The sequence below is a fragment of the Panthera uncia genome, assembly GCF_023721935.1.
Source record: "Panthera uncia isolate 11264 chromosome E2 unlocalized genomic scaffold, Puncia_PCG_1.0 HiC_scaffold_19, whole genome shotgun sequence".
NCBI lineage: Eukaryota > Metazoa > Chordata > Mammalia > Carnivora > Felidae > Panthera > Panthera uncia.
This window is the reverse complement of record NW_026057588.1, coordinates 7,333,375-7,350,961: the sequence shown is the minus strand read 5'-3', so window position 1 is coordinate 7,350,961 and position 17,587 is coordinate 7,333,375. Positions and strand designations below refer to the sequence as shown.

General features: G+C 52.9%; 2 protein-coding genes across 5 annotated transcripts in view; one reads left to right on the top strand and one right to left on the bottom strand.

The window, feature by feature from the left end:
• Positions 1-489, bottom strand: part of VRK3 (VRK serine/threonine kinase 3) — a 36,025-nt gene extending 35,536 nt beyond the window's left edge. Inside the window, exon 1 of one of the 3 annotated variants that reach the window (XM_049622154.1) lies at positions 284-489. The gene's annotated coding sequence lies outside the window, so the exon portion shown is untranslated. The remainder of the gene's footprint in view (positions 1-283) is intronic. The other 2 variants (XM_049622152.1, XM_049622153.1) reach the window with 2 other exon arrangements.
• Positions 490-866: 377 nt separating this feature from the next.
• ZNF473 (zinc finger protein 473) lies at positions 867-16,881 on the top strand. 2 transcript variants are annotated; one of them, XM_049622150.1, is made up of 5 exons: positions 867-1,065; positions 4,900-5,107; positions 8,479-8,588; positions 10,639-10,728; positions 12,009-16,881. In XM_049622150.1, exons 3-5 carry the CDS (start codon positions 8,489-8,491, stop codon positions 14,462-14,464), a joined length of 2,646 nt encoding a protein of 881 aa, XP_049478107.1. In that variant the 5' UTR covers positions 867-1,065; positions 4,900-5,107; positions 8,479-8,488; the 3' UTR covers positions 14,465-16,881. The 2 variants fall into 2 exon arrangements, with proteins under 2 accessions (XP_049478107.1, XP_049478108.1); XM_049622151.1 differs by lacking the exons at positions 867-1,065; positions 4,900-5,107 and having other exon boundaries at positions 7,397-8,588.
• Positions 16,882-17,587: the final 706 nt, after the last annotated feature.

Genomic DNA, 17,587 nt, shown 5'->3' with positions numbered 1-17,587 from the left:
CAAAAATCGGGCTTGACATAGTGTCAAGACAGGACGGCCGACAAGCTCCCTATGAGCCCCGCCCATCTCCGTCGTAGCCACACCCGCCAAGAGCCCACAGGGGCCTGAGAAGGCTGCAAGGACAGATCAGTAATCGCGGCGACAAGAAGCTTCTTTCATAGAGACCCCCAGCCCGGGGCCTCCGTCTCCCACAAAGGGTCGTGCTGACGTCACAGGCAGCACGACCGAACTGTGGTCACTGCATCAGGAGACCTCTCCCTTCTCCGCCTCACTTTCCCCTCACCTCTGGACTTCGTGAGCGGGGTTGGGAGCCAGGTATCTGCGGCCAGATTCTCCGACCCTTCGCGGGAAGTAGGACTCACCTTCTCAGTTGTCCCGCGTAAACTTCCGGGAGGCGGAAAGCGCTGCGCGCGCATCCTGGACCCGAGGAAGGACAGCGCCCGCGCAGGCGCTGCTGGCCTCCGGACTTCCCTCGGGCAGTGACCGGGAGGGATTATTTCCTCATCGCCCACCCCCATTCCACCCTCTTTTGGAGGGTTTCTGATTCTACTGCGCATGTGCCAACGTGACCCAATGGTAAGGAGCAGTGAACTACGAAGCATCTCTCCGCCTATCAGAGAGAGGCCTTGTAATTTTCCCGCCTCAAACTCCGCCCCTTGCTTCCAAGAGGCTTTTCAGGAATTTCCGCCTCAACGCGTTTCCATGGCAACCCGCCGTCTCCTTCAGGCCAGAGTACGCTGCTTAGCTTGTCCTTTAACTGGGTAAAAACTGGACTGCAATTCCCACATGCTACCTGGCCCCGATTTTGTTTCTATTCTCTTTCGTCCAGTGCTCAGCGGCCAGAGAAGAGGGCGGGGAAAGAAACACAGATAAGCGGAGATAGGCGTCAGCACAGCCTTCTGGGAAACCGAGTCCCGTTGGCGCGGAGGCTCCTGGGTGGAGGAGCTCGAGGAAGTTCTCGCGGCGCCGGAAGTTGTTACAAGGCGCGAGTGGGAGGAGTTGGGTCTGCGTCTTCCTCGGGGCGGGAGTCGCTTCTGTTAACGCGACGGACGGCAGTCTTGAGAGGTGAGGCGACGCCGCAGGTGGGGTCACTGAGTACTCCCAAGGCTTGGGGGCTCGGTTCTTCCTGAGGGGGGACGGAATGCCCACGGGGTGACTTCGGCAAAGGGCGCGCCTTCTGGGGGCGGTGGGTGTCCAGGTGGGGTCTTGACCGCTCTCTGTTCGGAGCGTGTTCTGGGCCGGGCTGTCGCTGAAATGGTTTCCAGTCCTCACCGGCAGCCCTGAGAGGAGAGGTTACGTTTACTTTTGAGTGAGGAGATGGAAGCCGAAGGAGGGGTTCGGTTGCCCGAAGTTGATCGGGCAGATCTGGAGGGATGAATGAATGGGAGTTCTTGAGGAGGGCGAAGCATTTCACATTTGGGCACTTGCTGGGCGCCAGGCGCCGCGCTGTACTCGGATTTCCTCCTGTGTTCTCCGCAGCAGCGCCAAGCGCGGCTCCTCGGTTTTACCGGTTCCCTTGGCACCGGGAGCACTTCGGGAATCACAGTTTATCAGAGTTTGGAAAATTAATAGGGTGCCTATTTCATAGTTAGGCAACGCCTCAGAGGGATCTGGGGCAGTTCTTGGAAATCGACTATTTCTGCCGGGAAAGGCGTGAATATTCACACTATATACAGCCTGTGGCAGTTCGGGTTCAGTTTTGCCGCCGATTTACGAATGAATAAGGTTCTGCTTTTCAGAGCTGTTTTGGTTTTTAGAATTACAGCTGCGGGGCTGTGGGTCTGTTTTACTTGTCCCATTTCGTACACGTGGAAACCAAGGGTGAATGATCTGCTCTGGTCCCACACTAAGAAGCAGCAAGAGTTCTCAATTCTAGAGCGCTGGATTTGCCAGTCCTGTAATTGTTTGGCTCAAGTTCATTCTGAGAGGCTGGGTGACCTTGAGCCTCACATTAGGGCTCCAGTTTGTTCTGTCCCAGGGCTCAGAGTGTATGAGATAGGGACAGAACGTGATTTGGAAACTGTAGACAGAGGTCTGAAACTCAGATGTCTATGAGGGTGAGGCAGATCAGGTAAAGGAGAGAACCGCCTGGGGGCGGGGGGGGGTGCGGAGAGCTGTGGGGCATCAGGGAGCACTTGCCCCACTTAAGGCGGGTAACTTTAGGCCCCAGCTAACAGCTTTGTTAGACTTGGTGAGCCAAATCCTAGAATTTGGCAGAAACTGGAAATCAATTTTTTTTTCATTTTTATTTATTTTATTTTATTTTATTTATTTATTTTTTTATTTATTTTTGAGACAGAGAGAGACAGAGCATGAACGGGGGAGGGGCAGAGAGAGAGGGAGACACAGAATCGGAAGCAGGCTCCAGGCTCTGAGCCATCAGCCCAGAGCCTGACGCGGGGCTCGAACTCACGGACCGCGAGATCGTGACCTGAGCTGAAGTCGGACGCTCAACCGACTGAGCCACCCAGGCGCCCCATCATTTTTATTTATTTTAGAGAGAGTAGGGGGGAGAGGGGGAGAGAGTCTTAAGCAGGCCCCATGCTCAATTTCCCAGTTTTCAAGGTTGAGACTACTTAAAATAATTTTCTCTCAAAACCTGCTATCCGCCAGCACTGTGGGCAAAAAACCACATCTGTGGACCAAATTACACCCTCAAGGCGAGACTTAACCTCTGTCATGTGAGGAAAGTCACTGTTGAGTAAATGTTAGCACTTAACACGTCTGCCACATCACCTTACCTGCAATCAAAATCTGGAAAGCCCGGGAGATCACTTTTTCCAGAAGTTTGGTTTCCAGACCTGACCAGAACTACTGGGATTTATAACCTTTCATTATCCTACCTAGAGAGAATATCTATACTCTTCACTCTAAAAATGTTGAAGTGTTCAAGTACAAAATGCTGCCTGGCCCACACTGCACTGTGATTTTATTTTATTATTTTTTTTAATTAGGTTTTTTTTTTAATCTTTATTTATTTTTGAGACACAGAGAGACAGAGCATGAGCGGGGGAGGGGCAGAGAGAGAGGGAGACAGAGAATCAGAAGCAGGCTCCAGGCTCTGAGCCATCAGCCCAGAGCCTGATGCGGGGCTCGAACTCACGGACCGCGAGATCGTGACCTGAGCTGAAGTCGGACGCTTAACTGAGCCACCCAGGCACCCCCACACTGCACTGTGATTTTAATGAAATATATTTGTGTGTGTGTGTGTATGTGTATATATGAATATATATATATATATCACCTTTTTAAAAATCAGAGAATTTCTTGGGGTGCCTGGGTGGCCCAGTCGGTTTAGTGTCCAACTTCGGCTCAGGTCATGATCTCATGTTTTGTGAGTTGGAGCCCTGTATCGGGCAGCTGACAGCTCAGAGCCTGGAGCCTGCTTTGGATTCTGTGTCTCCAGCTCTCTCTGCCCCTCCCCCATGCGTGCGCGCGTGCGCGCTCTCTCTCTGTCTCCCCCTCTCTCTCAGAAATGAATAAACATTAAAAATTTTTTTAATAAAAATCAGAAAATTTCTGAATTTCAAAGCACATCTGTCCCTAGAAGCTTAACAATTGTGGACCTGACGTTAAATCATCCTGCTGCTTTGTGATACGGAGTGTTTTCGTCACTCTGTAGATAACGTGCCACTTAGGAAATTCACAGTAGCTACCAACGTGTAAGAAGCCCTATGGTACAGGGCACCTGGGTGGCTCAGTTGGTTGAATGTCCGACTTCAGCTCAGGTCTTTGGAGCCCTACGTCAGGCTCTGTGCTGACAACTCAGAGCCCGCTTTGCCCCTCCCCACTCTGACGCACGCATGCTCCCCCTCTCCCAAGATAAATATTAAAAAAAAAAAAAAGGCCCCATGGTACAGTGTTTTGTATATTATGGTCATGAAAATAACTCACTGGGCAGTGGCCATAATTTTTTTTTAATGTTTATTTGTTTAGAGAAAGCACAAGTAGAGGAGTGGCAGGGAGGGAGGGAGGGAGGGAGATCGAGAATCCCAGGCAGGCTCCAAGTTGTCAGCACAGAGCCCAGTGCAGGACTCGATCTCACAAACTGTGAAATCATGACCTGAGCCGTAAGCAAGAGTCAGACGCTTAACCGAGTGAGCCACCCAGGTGTCCTGGCCATAATTTTTTTTTAATGAAGTACAGTGAAAGAGACTAGAATAGAAAAGATCCTAGCACATTCTACTTTGTAAGATTCAGTATTATTTCGTGAAGTTTTGTTTTCGTTATGTGTGTGAATGGACAGTCATGGTATATGTCTTTGTTACTGTGGGTCATGGTTAAAAAAAAAAAAAAAGTTGGAGAAATCTTGCTACTGTTGAAAAAATAGTAAAATATTTGGAGGCCAGCTCACCTGGACTCAAATTCTAGAGCCAGTAATCAGAAATCCCAGAATCCTGGGGCGCCTGGGGTGGCTCAGTCGGCCGGTCGTCTGACTTCGGCTCAGGTCATGATCTCGCGGTTCATGAGTTCGAGCCCCACGTTGGCCTCTGCTGACAGCTTGGAGCCTGGAGCCTGCTTCGGATTCTGTGTCTCCTTCTCTTTGCCTTTTTCTCTCTCGAAAATAAATAAACGTTAAAAAAAGAAGAAAAAGAAAAAGAACCCAGAATCCTCATCCCAGGGGTTCAGTTGGAGAGATATTGTGTTCTTTCAACAAACGTTCCAAAAGCGCCTACTGTACGTCAGGGGTCGTGTCATGCTGAGACACGGTCGCGAGCAAGACCGAAGGTCCCACCCAGGTGACTGACCTTAATCGCCACCTCTCCCAAACGTGGATTTACTGACTGCAATAAGTGCCAAGAAGGGTCATGAAGTTGCCTGTGGGCCCCGAAGCACAGTGGAAATGAGGGGCGTGGAGTAGTTTCGGCCGATACAGAAGTGTTGTTGTGATCCCCGCAGGGAGACTCCCATCCTGACTCATCCTCCTACTTCCGGACATTCTGGGGGCTCATCCGGCATGGCCAGGGAGCCAGCCCTAGAAGGAAGGGAGACTTTCTCCCGGCTCCCTTGTGTCTCCTGCGGCTCTGCCAGCCAGGAACATGGAGGGGACGGAGAGGGATCTTAAGTGAGAACTCCGGCCACCGAGTCCCAGTCGGCTACCACCAAGGTGAGTGGGGGGCCCCTTGCCCAGGCCCCATGCCCTGAGGCTGCATGGCCGACCGGCCTTTATTCTGGGCTCACTGACCCACGGTGACCCCCAGGTGATCCTCTTGTTACGCTGTCGCTCTCCTGCTCAGCACCCTTCCAGGCATCCTTTCTGCTTAGAAGATCAAACCCAGGTTTCCCAGCCCAGTCCTGCACGACCTGAGTCCTGCCGCCTTCCTCAGCGTCTCCTCCGGTTCCCTCCATAACCCAAACTCCCTTCCTGGCCTGGTGGTAAACTGTTACACTGTGGTTGCCGGATTCCCAGCCTTTGCTCGGGCTCCTCCCTCTGCTAGAATACCCTACCCGCCATCTCCGGCCGGTAAGTCTTACACAGCCTTCAAGACCCAGCTCAGCCCCCACCTTGCGTGGGCAGTGAGCTCTTCCCTGCTCCGGCCTCATCATAGCACAAATCACCTGGCTGTGGTTGTCCCCTGCCCCCATCTATCAGCCCCACCAGACGAGGTGCTCCTTGGAGACAGGTGCTGATTGGGCCTCGCCTCTGGGCCCCCAGGGACCAGCGTGGGCCCAGTACACAGCGGTCCTTGAGGTGTTTCTTGAAGAATGATGAATGAAAACCTTCCTCTACCACCGATACCTGCTTATCCTTAATGACCCAACTTGAATATCTGCCCCAACCAGGAAGCTTTTCCTGATTCCAAGGCAATGTCCTCATGCCCGTCCCTGGCCACACAGCCCTGGATACTGCCCTCTGTCACAGCCCTATCTCCTTATGCTCACTGTCAGCATCCCTGGGTGTCCCCTGTAGGCCAGGGAATGGGTTTGACACCTCTCTGCCTCCAGCATCCTCAGAGGGGTCTGGCACACAGGAAAAATGACTGTTGAACGAATACATGCTCTGGCCTTGTCACTGTCCTGTATAAAACTCTCTGTGGCTCCCCAGTGCCCCACGGATCAAGTCCAGGGTCCTCCCACACCCCCACCACTATTTCCAGCAAAATCGAGGAGTTCAGGGAAGGAAGCTTCTTGGGGCTCTCTGATCGGACTCCTGCTGACAAAGCCTCTTTGGCTGATCCCTTCTGACCGGGTATAGACAGCAACAGTTTCAGCCACAAGGAACGGAACACTTGGCTCAAACCAATTTAAACAGTCAGTGGATTATATAGAACACATAACCAGAAAGGCCAGAGCTGGCTTGATCTGCCAGCCCACTCAGTGTGATCGAGACCCAGTGTATTGTCCCCATCTCTCAGCCCCACCTCCTATTGGTTCCATCCTTGATGAACTCCTTCCCTTGTCCCAAAACAGCTACCAGGATCACCATGTCCCCACATGCCTCCTACGTGAAGGCTTTGTTCTGGGTGCTGGGTCTACCCGCTAGGGAACCAACTGATGTGGTCCCTGCCGTCATGAGCTCACACATTATTGGCGGGGTAACACCGTATTTGTTTGCTAGGGCTGTTGTAACTAAGTGCCTTGAATGATAGAAATTTATTATCTTGGCTCTGGAGGCTAGAAGTATGAAGCCAAGGTGTCATCTGGGCTCCTTCCTTTTGGAGGCTGCAGAGGAGAACCCCTTCCTTGCCTCTTCAGCTTCTAGAGATGCCTGTGTTCCCTGACTTGTGGCCACATCACTCTGACCTCTGCTTCTGTCATCACATCACCTTCTCCTACCTTCGACTCCTCTGTCTCATTTTTTTTCTAAATATTTATTTATTTTATTTATTTATTTTTAACGTTTATTTATTTTTGAGACAGAGAGAGACAGAGCATGAATGGGAGAGGGTCAGAGAGAGGGAGACAGAATCTGAAACAGGCTCCAGGCTCCAAGCTGTCAGCACAGAGCCTGACGCGGGGCTTGAACTCACGGACCGCGAGATCATGACCTGAGCCGAAGTCGGCCGCTCAACCAACTGAGCCACCCAGGCGCCCCCTAAATATTTATTTTTGACACAGTGCACAAGCAGGGTAGGGGCAGAGAGAGAGAGGGAGATACAGAATCCGAAGCAGGCTCCAGGTCCTGAGCTGTCAGCACAGAGCCCAATTTGGGGCTCCAACCCATGTACCATGAGATCATGACCTGAGCCGAAGTCGGATGGCTGACTGAGCCACCCAGGGACCCCCCTTCTGCCTCTTATAAAGATATAAGGTTGTCAAAAAAATAAAGATATGAGATTGTCATGATTGTGACAATCAGGGGCCACCGTGATCATCCAGGGTAACCTCCCCATCTGAGGATCCTTAACTTGTCACACCTGGGAAGTCCCTTTTGCCATACAAGGTGACATTCACAGGTTCTGGGGATTAGAATGTGGATGTCTTTGGGGAACCATGATGTCTAAGGTTTAAAAGGGTATCTCGAACTTAACCTGTACCAAACCAGACTCACACCGTGCCCCAAACCTGCTTCTCCCCTGTCTCAGGCAGCGGCAGCTGTGTCCTTCCAGTGCTCAGGCTAAAACTTACAGACGTCTGGGCTCCTCTCTGTCTTTCGCTACATTTGCTCTCTTGGGAGATGTTGTCCCCAGCAGTGTCAAAATGTCCACATCTGGGGGCACCTGGGTGGCTCAGTCGGTTGAGCGTCCAGCTTTGGCTCAGGTCATGATCTCGCGGTCTGGGAGTTCGAGCCTCACGTCAGGCTCTATGCTGACAGCTCAGAGCCTGGAGCCTGCTTGCGATTCTGTGTCTCCCTCTCTCTCTGCCCCTCCCCTACTTGTGCGCACGCGCTCTCTCTCTTTCTCTCCCTCTGTCAAAAATAAATAAACGTTTAAAAAAGAATGGCCACATCTCACCTTTTCACACCCCTTCCATCCCTGTTCTCCTTTCTCGCCTGAATCATGGAATTCACCTTTTTCCTCGTCTCTCTGCCTCTGCCTTTCCACCTTTTATGTTTTTCCACGTAGTGGCCAGAGGAGGATCCTGGTTAGAATATGCTTAATCAGTTTGCTTACTTTTTTAGGAATATTTGTACTGTAAAATCAAGCACAAACGTAGAAACCCACGGTGGGTTTCTGTTACGTGCAGATCTCTGCTGTGTGTGTTTGAAAATTTCCATAGTAAAAACTTAAAATCTTGAATGAACGCTAAAAAGCAAAAGCCAAAGTAAGTAGATTTTAGGAACAGGCCGACGTGCATTTAAGTCCTGCCTGTGTGACCCTAAGGGGAACGCACGTCCCCTCTCCGAAACTCCATATCTTGCCTACAAAATATGGGGATGCCCGGTGTCCTATGTCTCAGGGCTCCCACGAGATGATTTTTGTCAAAGACCTAGTACATGGAGGGCAGGGTGCCTCAAGTGAGCTGTCGGGTCCATCGCTGACCCCAGTCCCATGGTCACTGACAGTGTATTACATTTCAGGAATTTGTGACCCGCAGGGATGTAGCCATGGACTTCACCTTGGAGGACTGGGAGCAGCTGGGGCTGGACCAGGGGGACCTGTTCTGGGACACGGCGCTGGACAACTACCAGAACCTTTTCCTGCTGAGTGAGTGTCCACTCCAGCCCCGGCGGCCCGGTCCCTGCCCTGCTTTTGGCTATTGTCACCCACAGGATAAATTCTCGGCTCCTGAACGCCTCAGAGCTGGCATGATGCAGCCCAGCAGTGCTCAGCTGGCCAGTTCTGCCCCCCCCAGGGGCACTGGCAGTGCCTGGTGACCTTTTTGATTGGTCCGCACTTAGGAGCAGGGGGTGCGCACCTGGCATCTCATGGGTAGAGCCCAGGGTCACCGCCACATGTCCGGGAATGCAAGGGCAGCCCCTACAGCCGAGGATTATCCGACCCCAAGTGTCACTAGTGCCGAGGCTGAGAAACCCCATCAGCCACCCGCCTGCCGCTCTGGCCTCCTTAGCAGTTTCCTCTTCGTCCTTGTGGGGCTGACGCTCAGGGTCTTTGCGTTTGCCTTCCTGTCTCGTCCCCTCCCTGCCTCTGGGCTTTCCTTTTTTAAGACTTCTACTGCGACCTGTTAGCGAGTCCTCTGTCCCCTGCCCCACCGGCCCACCACTCCTGCGCTTTCGAACTGCTCCTTTTATGCTCTGTCTCCCTCTGCTGGGACGGGCACTTCCTGAGGGCGGGGACTCGCTGAATGGTGGCTCAGTAAACGAACGAGTAGCAGGAGTCACCACCGGCTCAGGAGCCGGTCTCATGCTGGGTCAGCGCTTAGAACTGGCCTTCAGTCCTGCCGTCACCCCACAAGTCCGACTCCCTGTTTTGCTGGTCCTTTTGAAAATGAGGTCCAAAGAGAAGTCACCTTCCCAGCTATGCGGGGGTTCCCGGAAGTACCCTGTGTTCAGTGACTTACGAGGAGGGGACTTGAAGGACTCAGCATGTGGTCGTACTCTCGGCCGTGACATGTTACAGAGAAAGGACACAGCACGGGCGGCAGAGGGGAAACCAGAGCCGGCTTCCAGAGCCCTCTCCCTGTGTAGAGTCCCACACGATCGTAATGAGGGGCAAATGGTGTGAAATGTCTACTGGAGATGCTCACTGGAGACTCAGCACCCACAGTTTTTATTGGGAGCTGGTCACACAGGCACCCTCTGCCTGGAAAGTACCAAAATTCTAGACTCCCAGCCGGAAAGCAGGTGTTCAGAGGCACAGGGGGCCCCTCTGTTCGGGAATGCTGGAACCCTCCCGAGATCCAGGTTCCCAGACACCAGCTGAGGGCCATCCTCGCAGATTTTCTCTAAACTCTACTGAGCATGTGCGGCAGAAGCAGCTTCGGGGCGGCTCAGACCTCAGCGTCTTTTCCATTTCTAAACTACATCCCACAGTATAGGCACGTCTCCCTTGACCCCCCGCACACGCTTGTGTGTATGTCCAAGCAGCGTATTAGCTTCCTACGGCTGCTCTTAGAAATGCCACGAACAGCAGCTTAAAACACCGCGTTTATTCTCCGACGGTTGTGGAGGTCAGAAGTCTGAAACGGGTCTGACCCGGCTGCGGTCAGGCTGTTGGCAGGGCTTGTTCCCTCTGGAAGCTCCGGGGAAGAGTCTTGTGCCTTTGCCCTTTTCTGGCTTCCAGAGGCGCCTGCATTGCTTGGCTCGTGGCCCTTCCATTTTCAAGCCAAGAAGGCGCTTTTCCTCCACGGTAGCACAGTTCCCCCGGGATTAGGATTCTGCTTCCTTCCTCGAGTAGTTTGCCAAGGGCAGGGCACAGGGCCGCCTGGGCTCTGGGAACCCAGCGTATTCCACAGAGGCCTTGGGCGATGTGGGCTCCGTGGGTGGATGAGAGGGTGCGTGCCTCTCCACCTGGCAGGCTGCTCATCCCTCAAGAGCTGTTGCAAGTCCTTTGTATCCCCGGCTCTGGCTTTCACAGCTCTGATCACCCTGGACTGTGACCGCCTGGGTCTCTCTCCTCCACCGGACTGGGAACCCTACGGGGCAGGTGTCCCCGGAGTCGCCCGGAGCGACATTTGGCTCTCGCGAGCCGTACACTGGACAAAGCACTGATGGTCAGGACAGCCAGAAGGTTCCCGCTAGGCGGTCGGCTGGCCTGCCGTGTCCTGGTTGATGACAGCGCTCTTCTCTCCCTGCAGACCCCTGCAAACCCAAACTGACCTCCTGTCCAGATGGTGGCGAAGAGCTGGAGGCCGTGGTCAGAGAAAGCCCAGAATCAGAGGGCCTTGGTGAGTGGGCGGGGCGGGGGCCGGTGGGACAGGGCCCTTTGTCTGCCCTCCGTCTTTGGAACTCCCGTCCGGACCCCAAACGTCTGCCTAGACATCTTGCCCCTCTGCCACGTGCTGGCTTCTGTCCCCTCGTCCCGGCAGGGTGGGGGCCCTCGTCTCGTCTACCTCAGCGTTCGGCACGTGGCTGTCCTGGTGCCCTGAGTCAGTCTCTCCACCTTCATGTCCTGTGCCCTTTGAGCACCGCACGTCCCCGGTCTGTTTCACCCTGTGTTTGTACAAGTCTGTCCCGGGGGGCACAGCAGACGGCCACATCTGCTGATAACTCAAGCCCAGGCCTTAACGCAGCCAAGAGCGTTTGTTCCGTTCTCTCCTAGGCCGCAGTTCCTCTAGAGGGAACAGGCTAGGCGGCGAGGGTGTCACGCTGGTTGGCGTGTCCCCGGCGGGAAAAGGCAGAGGCAGGGGCCTTCCCTGGGGCGCGGGACACTTTCCTCACGGTCAGGTCATTGACACCAGAAGGGCCCCTGAGTCAGAGACCACGGCATGGTGGCTGCGCGGCTCTGTCCGGGCCTCCGCCACCCAGTCAGGATGCAGCTCCGTTCTTGGCTCACCTCTCGTGAGCTCGCGAACGTGGACCCTCCGTGGCCTCCCGACGAGCACACCAGTGTTTGCGCGCAGGTGACCAGCACGGACCCCTGCCACCTCTACAACATATGGGGGCGCCCGGGTGGCTCGGTCGGTTAAGCGTCAACTCTGGGTTTCGGCTCGGGTCACGATCTCACGGTTTGTGAGTTCGAGCCCCACACTGGGCTCAGTGCTGACAGCGCGGAGCCTGCTTGCGATTCTCTCTCTCCCTCTCTCTCTCTGTCGCTCCCCTGCTCACTCACGCTTTCTCTCTCTCAAAATAAATCAATAAATACCAAAAAAAGAAATACATGCTCTTTCCACAACCGCGTAGCCACGCCTTTACCAACCGAATCTGTCCTCCAGCAGTTATATCATTTGTACCTCCTTCCCCGTTGAACAGCGCCCTTCTCCAAGAAGTGGGCCGTGGCTGATGGGGCAACGGCATCTGCTAAGAGGCTCCCCTTCCCTGTGGAGCCCCTGCGGCTGCCCGGCCCCCACTTAACCATCTTGGAAACGGGCTCTCTGTTTCCTGTGCTGCCAGTTCCAGCCGGGTCACTCACCGCTTTGGCCCCTTCTCCTTCATCATCCCCTCGAGGGACAGGCTTCCTGAGGAGCCATCACCCGTTCTCCCTCTTGTCTGTGTTCTCACCCTGCAGCTCCTTATGTCTCGCCGCGGGGAACGGGAGACACCTGCACTTACCCTCTCTCGGACATGGCCGAGGTCAAGAACTGCCCTCTGGCACAAGACTTCTTGGAGGAAGGACTCTCCCAGGAGATCATGGAGACTTTGTCCAAGGATGGCCTCGGGAACTCCAGTCTGGGGAAAGCCTATGTAGGTGAGAGTTGGTTAGACAGTTTGCTAGGAGATCCAGAAAGCCTTCTGAAGCCTGACGTCGTTACCAACAAGGGAAGTCCCACAGAATGCAGGAGTCGCGAACTCCAGAGAGACCTCGGTCCTGAGCCCCTCCTTTCCGTGAGGGAGGATTCTGTGATGCGTGATCTTCCTGAAAAGAGCCCAGCTAAGTCTCGGGAACGTGGGAAAGACTTTGGCTGTGACTTAGACCAGAGCCCGCAGGATCCTGTCCAGGGAGGCGAGAAACTGTATAAATGTAGTGAATGCGGGGAGAGCTTCAGTCAGAGTTACCATCTCATCCAGCACTGGATTGTTCATACTAGAGAGAAACCCGCCGTGCACGGAGAGTACGAGGAAGGTTGCAGCCAGAGGTCTTGCCTCTTTGTGCCCCTGACAACTCACACAGACTACAGATCCTGTGCGTGTAACGAGGGCGGGAAAACCTGCACTCAGAGCACACACCTTCTGTGGCATCAGCAAATTCACACTGGAGAAGAACCACATAAGAATCAAGACAGCGACCCTCCGTCGGGTCTCAGCTTACAGCCTGCTGAGCACCAGAAACCCCATACAGGTGATGAGTCCTACAAAGGTAACGAGCGTGGCGAGGGTTTCAGCCAAACCTTTCACCTCACCCAGCATCAGAAGACCCACACTCAGAAACGCTATGAATGTGCCAAATGCAAGGCGACCTTCAACTTCAGCAAATACCTCCTCCAACATCAAAAAACCCATGCTACGAAAACTACCTCTGAGCGTCAGGAATGCGGGAAGGCCTTCGGGCAGAGCATGCTGCTCGCCGAACACCAGTCCATTCACACCGGAGAAAAGCCTTACGAGTGTGATCAGTGTGGGAGGCCCTTCAGGAATATCTCGACCCTAAAGGTCCACCAGAGGGTTCACAGTGGAGAGAAGCCTTACAAATGCAATGAGTGTGGGAAATCCTTCTACCGGAGCACTCACCTTAATGAACATCAGAGGATTCACACCGGCTACAGGCCCTACAAGTGTCATCAGTGCATCAAGAGTTTCAGCCGGCCCTCCCACCTGATTCGACACCAGTCTGTTCACGCCACAGGAAAGTCCTACTGCTGTGCCAGATGCAAGAAGACCTTCAGCCATAATGAATACCTTGTTCAACACCAGAAAATGCATGCTATGGAGACCCTCCACGAGTGTCAGGAGTGTGGCGAGCGCTTCTTCTGCAGCTCGACCCTAGCATGCCACCAGAGTGTCCACACCAGAGAAAAACAAGCACTTGGCGAGAGCGGGAGTATCTTGAGTCAGGACTCAGAATGGAGAGAACATCCAGGGGTTGGCGAGAAGCACTTTAAGTGTAACAAATGCGAGAAAACCTTCAGCTGCAGCAAATATCTGACTCAGCACGAGAGGGTTCACACCAGAGTGAAACCCTTTGAGTGTGACCAGTGTGGAAAAGCCTTTAGCAAAAGTACACAGCTCCTCCGCCACCAGAACATCCACTCTCGAGTGAGGCCGTATGAATGTGGGGACTGTGGGAAGGCCTTCATCCGCAGCACTTCCCTCGCCAAACATCAGTCCACCCACAAGAGTGAGCACCCCTTTACATGTAATGAATGTGGAAAGACCTTCAGCCAAAGTGCACACCTCTCAGAACATCAGTTAACTCACACCGAGGAGGAGAAACTCTGTAAATATAGCAAGTGTGACAAAGCCCTTGCCCAAGGTAACTGCCTTACTCAGCATCAGAGAACTCACGCCGGAAAGAAGTCCTTTGAGTGTGATGAATCCGGAAAATCATTCCATTTGAGTTCGTGCCTTTCTAAGCATCAGAGAGATCACACAGGTGAGAAACCCCACAAATGCAGTGACTGTGAGAAAACCTTCAGCCTGGGTGCTCAACTTCTTCAACACCGGAGAGTTCACACTGGAGAAAAGCCTTATGTTTGTCAGAAATGTGGGAAAGCTTTCAGCCAGAGCTCATGCCTTTCCGTTCACCAGCGAGTTCACACTGGAGAAAAGCCTTATGTTTGTCAGGAATGCGGGAAAGCCTTCAGCCAGAGCTCGTGCCTTTCTGTTCACCGGAGGATTCACACCGGGGAGAAGCCTTACGTGTGTGCTGAATGTGGGAAAGCCTTTTCCCAGAAAGCAAATCTGATGCAGCATGAGAGAGTTCACACTGGGGAGAAGCCTTATGCCTGCAGGGTCTGTGGGAAAGCCTTTGGCCTCAGCGCCCATCTCACTCAGCACCAGAGGGTTCACACCCAAGAGAAACCGTAGTAATGTCAGTATTGTCAGAAAGCCCTCTGATGCAGGTCTCAGCAGACATCAGCAAGCTCATACTTGAAGGTCACAAGGAGTTACTTAGCAGTGACAAGTAGCAATACCACAAGGTCCCAGCAGCAGCAACAGGGTCGCAGACATCTAAACACATTCGTCTGGGCCCTAAGGTTGAAACCACCGCACTGTAAGCTCCTCCGCCACGAAATCGACACGTCTCTTTATTAATAAGGAGCAATTAGAAAATTTGCACACATGAGTCTCATGAAAACACAGTAGTGGAGAAGCTGTGTCGAATGGCAGTTCAGCGGTAGACTTGAGCCAGTCGGCTGAGTTAAATCCCGGCTCTGCCATGTGCTATCCGCGGGGAGAGCCATGGGACTTCCTGGGGCCTCAGTGTCCTCACCTGTAAGATTGGCACAATATGGTTACCTACCTCAGAAGGCTGTTGTGAGGATAAATGCATGGAGATAAAGGTGCACTTAGAACTGAGTGCCCAGCACATAATAAGTACTCACCAAATGTGAGCTACAAGTACTCATGAGATACAACAAATATATTAAAAAAAAAAAAAAAAGGAAGAGTTAGCAATCCTCTATTTACTGCAGTTAATGTCCTTACTAATACTATGCACGGCTTTCATTTTTAAAGTTTTTCTTCAAAATGCCTCTGGTTAAATTTGGTCCCCCAAACCCAGCACCTTGCTCTTTTCTTTAAAAAAAAAAGGGGGGGGCGGGGGCGGAGGGAGACGGGGTGCCTAGGTGGCTCAGTCGGTTGGGCGTCCGACTTTGGCGCAGGTCATGATCTCCCAAGTTCATGGGTTGAGCCTCGTGTCGACCTCTGTGCTGACAGCTCAGAGCCTGGAGCCTGCTTCGGATTCTGTGTCTCGCTTTCTGTCTGCCCCTCCCCTGCTTGCACTCTGTCTCTCTCAAAAATAAATAACCATTAAAAAAAATTTTTCAGTCTAACTTTTCCTTCCCTCTGCTCTGTCGCAGTATTTTCTTGACTCACCCACAGAAGCCAACAAGAGCATGTCAACTAACACCAAATAGCTAGAACTTTCCACTCCTAACCTCCAGAATGTCTCACTCAAAAGGACGTTCTCCCACATAACACATGCCACTTCTTCCTGTAATTTTCTTCCCCCATTTAAAGTTGGATCTGTGGAATGAGACCTAGTGTGTGGTGGGAGTTCCTCGTACTAGCAACCATGGGATTCAGTTGGGAAAGCTGCACTGGCTATTGCCACGCGGTTCCCAGAAGATGTGCTCGATGGTGAAAACCGTGTATGGAAACTACTGGCGGAATGTTCCTCATGCACCGTTTGTCCAAGAGCCAACCACTCACCAGGTGCTCTGCCAGGCTCCGGGGTGGGGAATACCAACACGGCAAGCCCTGGTCTGGCTGTGAAACTTCTGGAATCAAAGGGAAGCGGATGGCCCCATTTCCACAGAGAAGTACTGTTCATTGACAAGTGACATCCTGAAATGCCACATTCCCTCCTGTCACAGCAAGTTCTGGGACCGTGAAGGGTTGCTGGAGAGCCCAGGGAGGGCCCCATCCTTCCTGCTGGAGCCCTCAAGTCGACGGGTCAACCTTGGCCGGGCCTGTTCTACAGCTAAGACACCATATGGAACCATGTGCCCTCTTGAGGGCACCTCCTCAGCTCTGGGTTTTTGTGTGCCACCCACTGAGTGACCTCGTCACATGTCTGCTGAAGCACAAAGAGAACTTTACGAAGACACTGACACTTTTGATATCATTCATAGTTTTGGTGCTAAAAAAGTTTAGGAGTATGTGCTCTGAGTTCTTGAGTCTTTTGAACCTTGAGACTGGGGTGCCTGGGTGGTTCAGTCAGTTTAGCATCTGACTTTGGCTCAGGTCATGATCTCATGGTTCGTGAGTTCGAGTCTCATATCGGATAAGCCCACACCCCACTTCTGCTGAGCTCGAGCCCCACTTTGGGTGAGCCCAGCATCTCCCCTCCCCTGTTCTGCCCCTCGCTCACTTGTGCCCACTCTCTTTCAAAAAAAAAACAAAAAACCTTGCACTTTGAGTTCTGCTGGTTGGTTTTGTTGTTGAAACTGGGAACCTACAGGCTCGCCACTGGGCCCACACCACAGCAGGGAGCATATGGGTTTTCAAAGGGCCGAAACACTGAACTCCCTGCACCTGGTCCCTGCCCTCAGATCGCTGTGTAGTCTGGGCGAGACCCGTCCTATACCACAGGGCAGGCCAGAGGCGGGAAACGTGTTCAACGAGAGTTTTGACACCAAAGATGGAGGTCAGAGGCCCTGCGGAAAATTGGCAACGGGGTGGGCGGACTCTGTAACTACTGACCTGTGTAGCTGTGGGCCAGCGTAGAGATGGCTTTTATGTGTACGTGTTTGTTCGCCGATTAAAGTTTTGAGTCTGTATGCGTTGGTTGCTTTTTTCAGCCTGGTGCCGCGTACCTGGCCAGATGCTGGGCGTGCAGAGGCTCCCATTCGGGGCAGGTGCCCGTGTTGTGGGGGAGGAGGGCTTATCCTAGTAAAAGCTGCCCCATGAGGAGGGATGGTCACGCCCATTTTCCCAAAGTGTCGGTGGGGCAGGGGCCACCGGGGAACCATACAGTTTCAGCCGGTCCTCAGATACCTCATCAGACAACACTTCATTCTAGCACGATCCTGACTGAAGAGGAAGCACGGACGGCCTGTCGTTCTCTCCTCTCTAGTTACAAAAACACAGCAGTCCTCAAGCTCAGGCGATCGTTGGAGCTAGAAATTAATCTTACTTTCCTCTCTTGGTGTTCATTTTAGTTCCCCACCCCGCCCTTTCTGTAATGACAAGAGATGCTAGTTTCCCACTCGAGGGCAGTAGTAGAAAGCCCTCTTGAGAAATAAATTGATTTGGGGCGCCTGCCTGGCTCAGTCAGAAGAGCATGCGACTCGATCTCGGGGTTGTGAGTTTGAGCCCCATGTCAGGTGTAGGGGTTACTAAAAAAATAAAGTTACTTAAGTAAAAAAGTGAGCTGATTTAAAGGGAAATGCATGGCACGCGTTTATGACAAAAAATGGACAGTGGTGTCCAACTGAATGAGGTGGGGAACGCGGATGTGACTAAGGCCTGGCATCCTGTCAGTGG

Coding starts and splice junctions, on each gene's coding strand:
- ZNF473 (XM_049622150.1), top strand. CDS start 8,489: ATGGACTTCACCTTGGAGGACTGGGAGCAGCTGGGGCTGGACCAGGGG. Junction 8,589..10,638: donor CCAGAACCTTTTCCTGCTGA/GTGAGTGTCCAC, acceptor CTCTCCCTGCAG/ACCCCTGCAAACCCAAACTG. Junction 10,729..12,008: donor CCCAGAATCAGAGGGCCTTG/GTGAGTGGGCGG, acceptor CTCACCCTGCAG/CTCCTTATGTCTCGCCGCGG.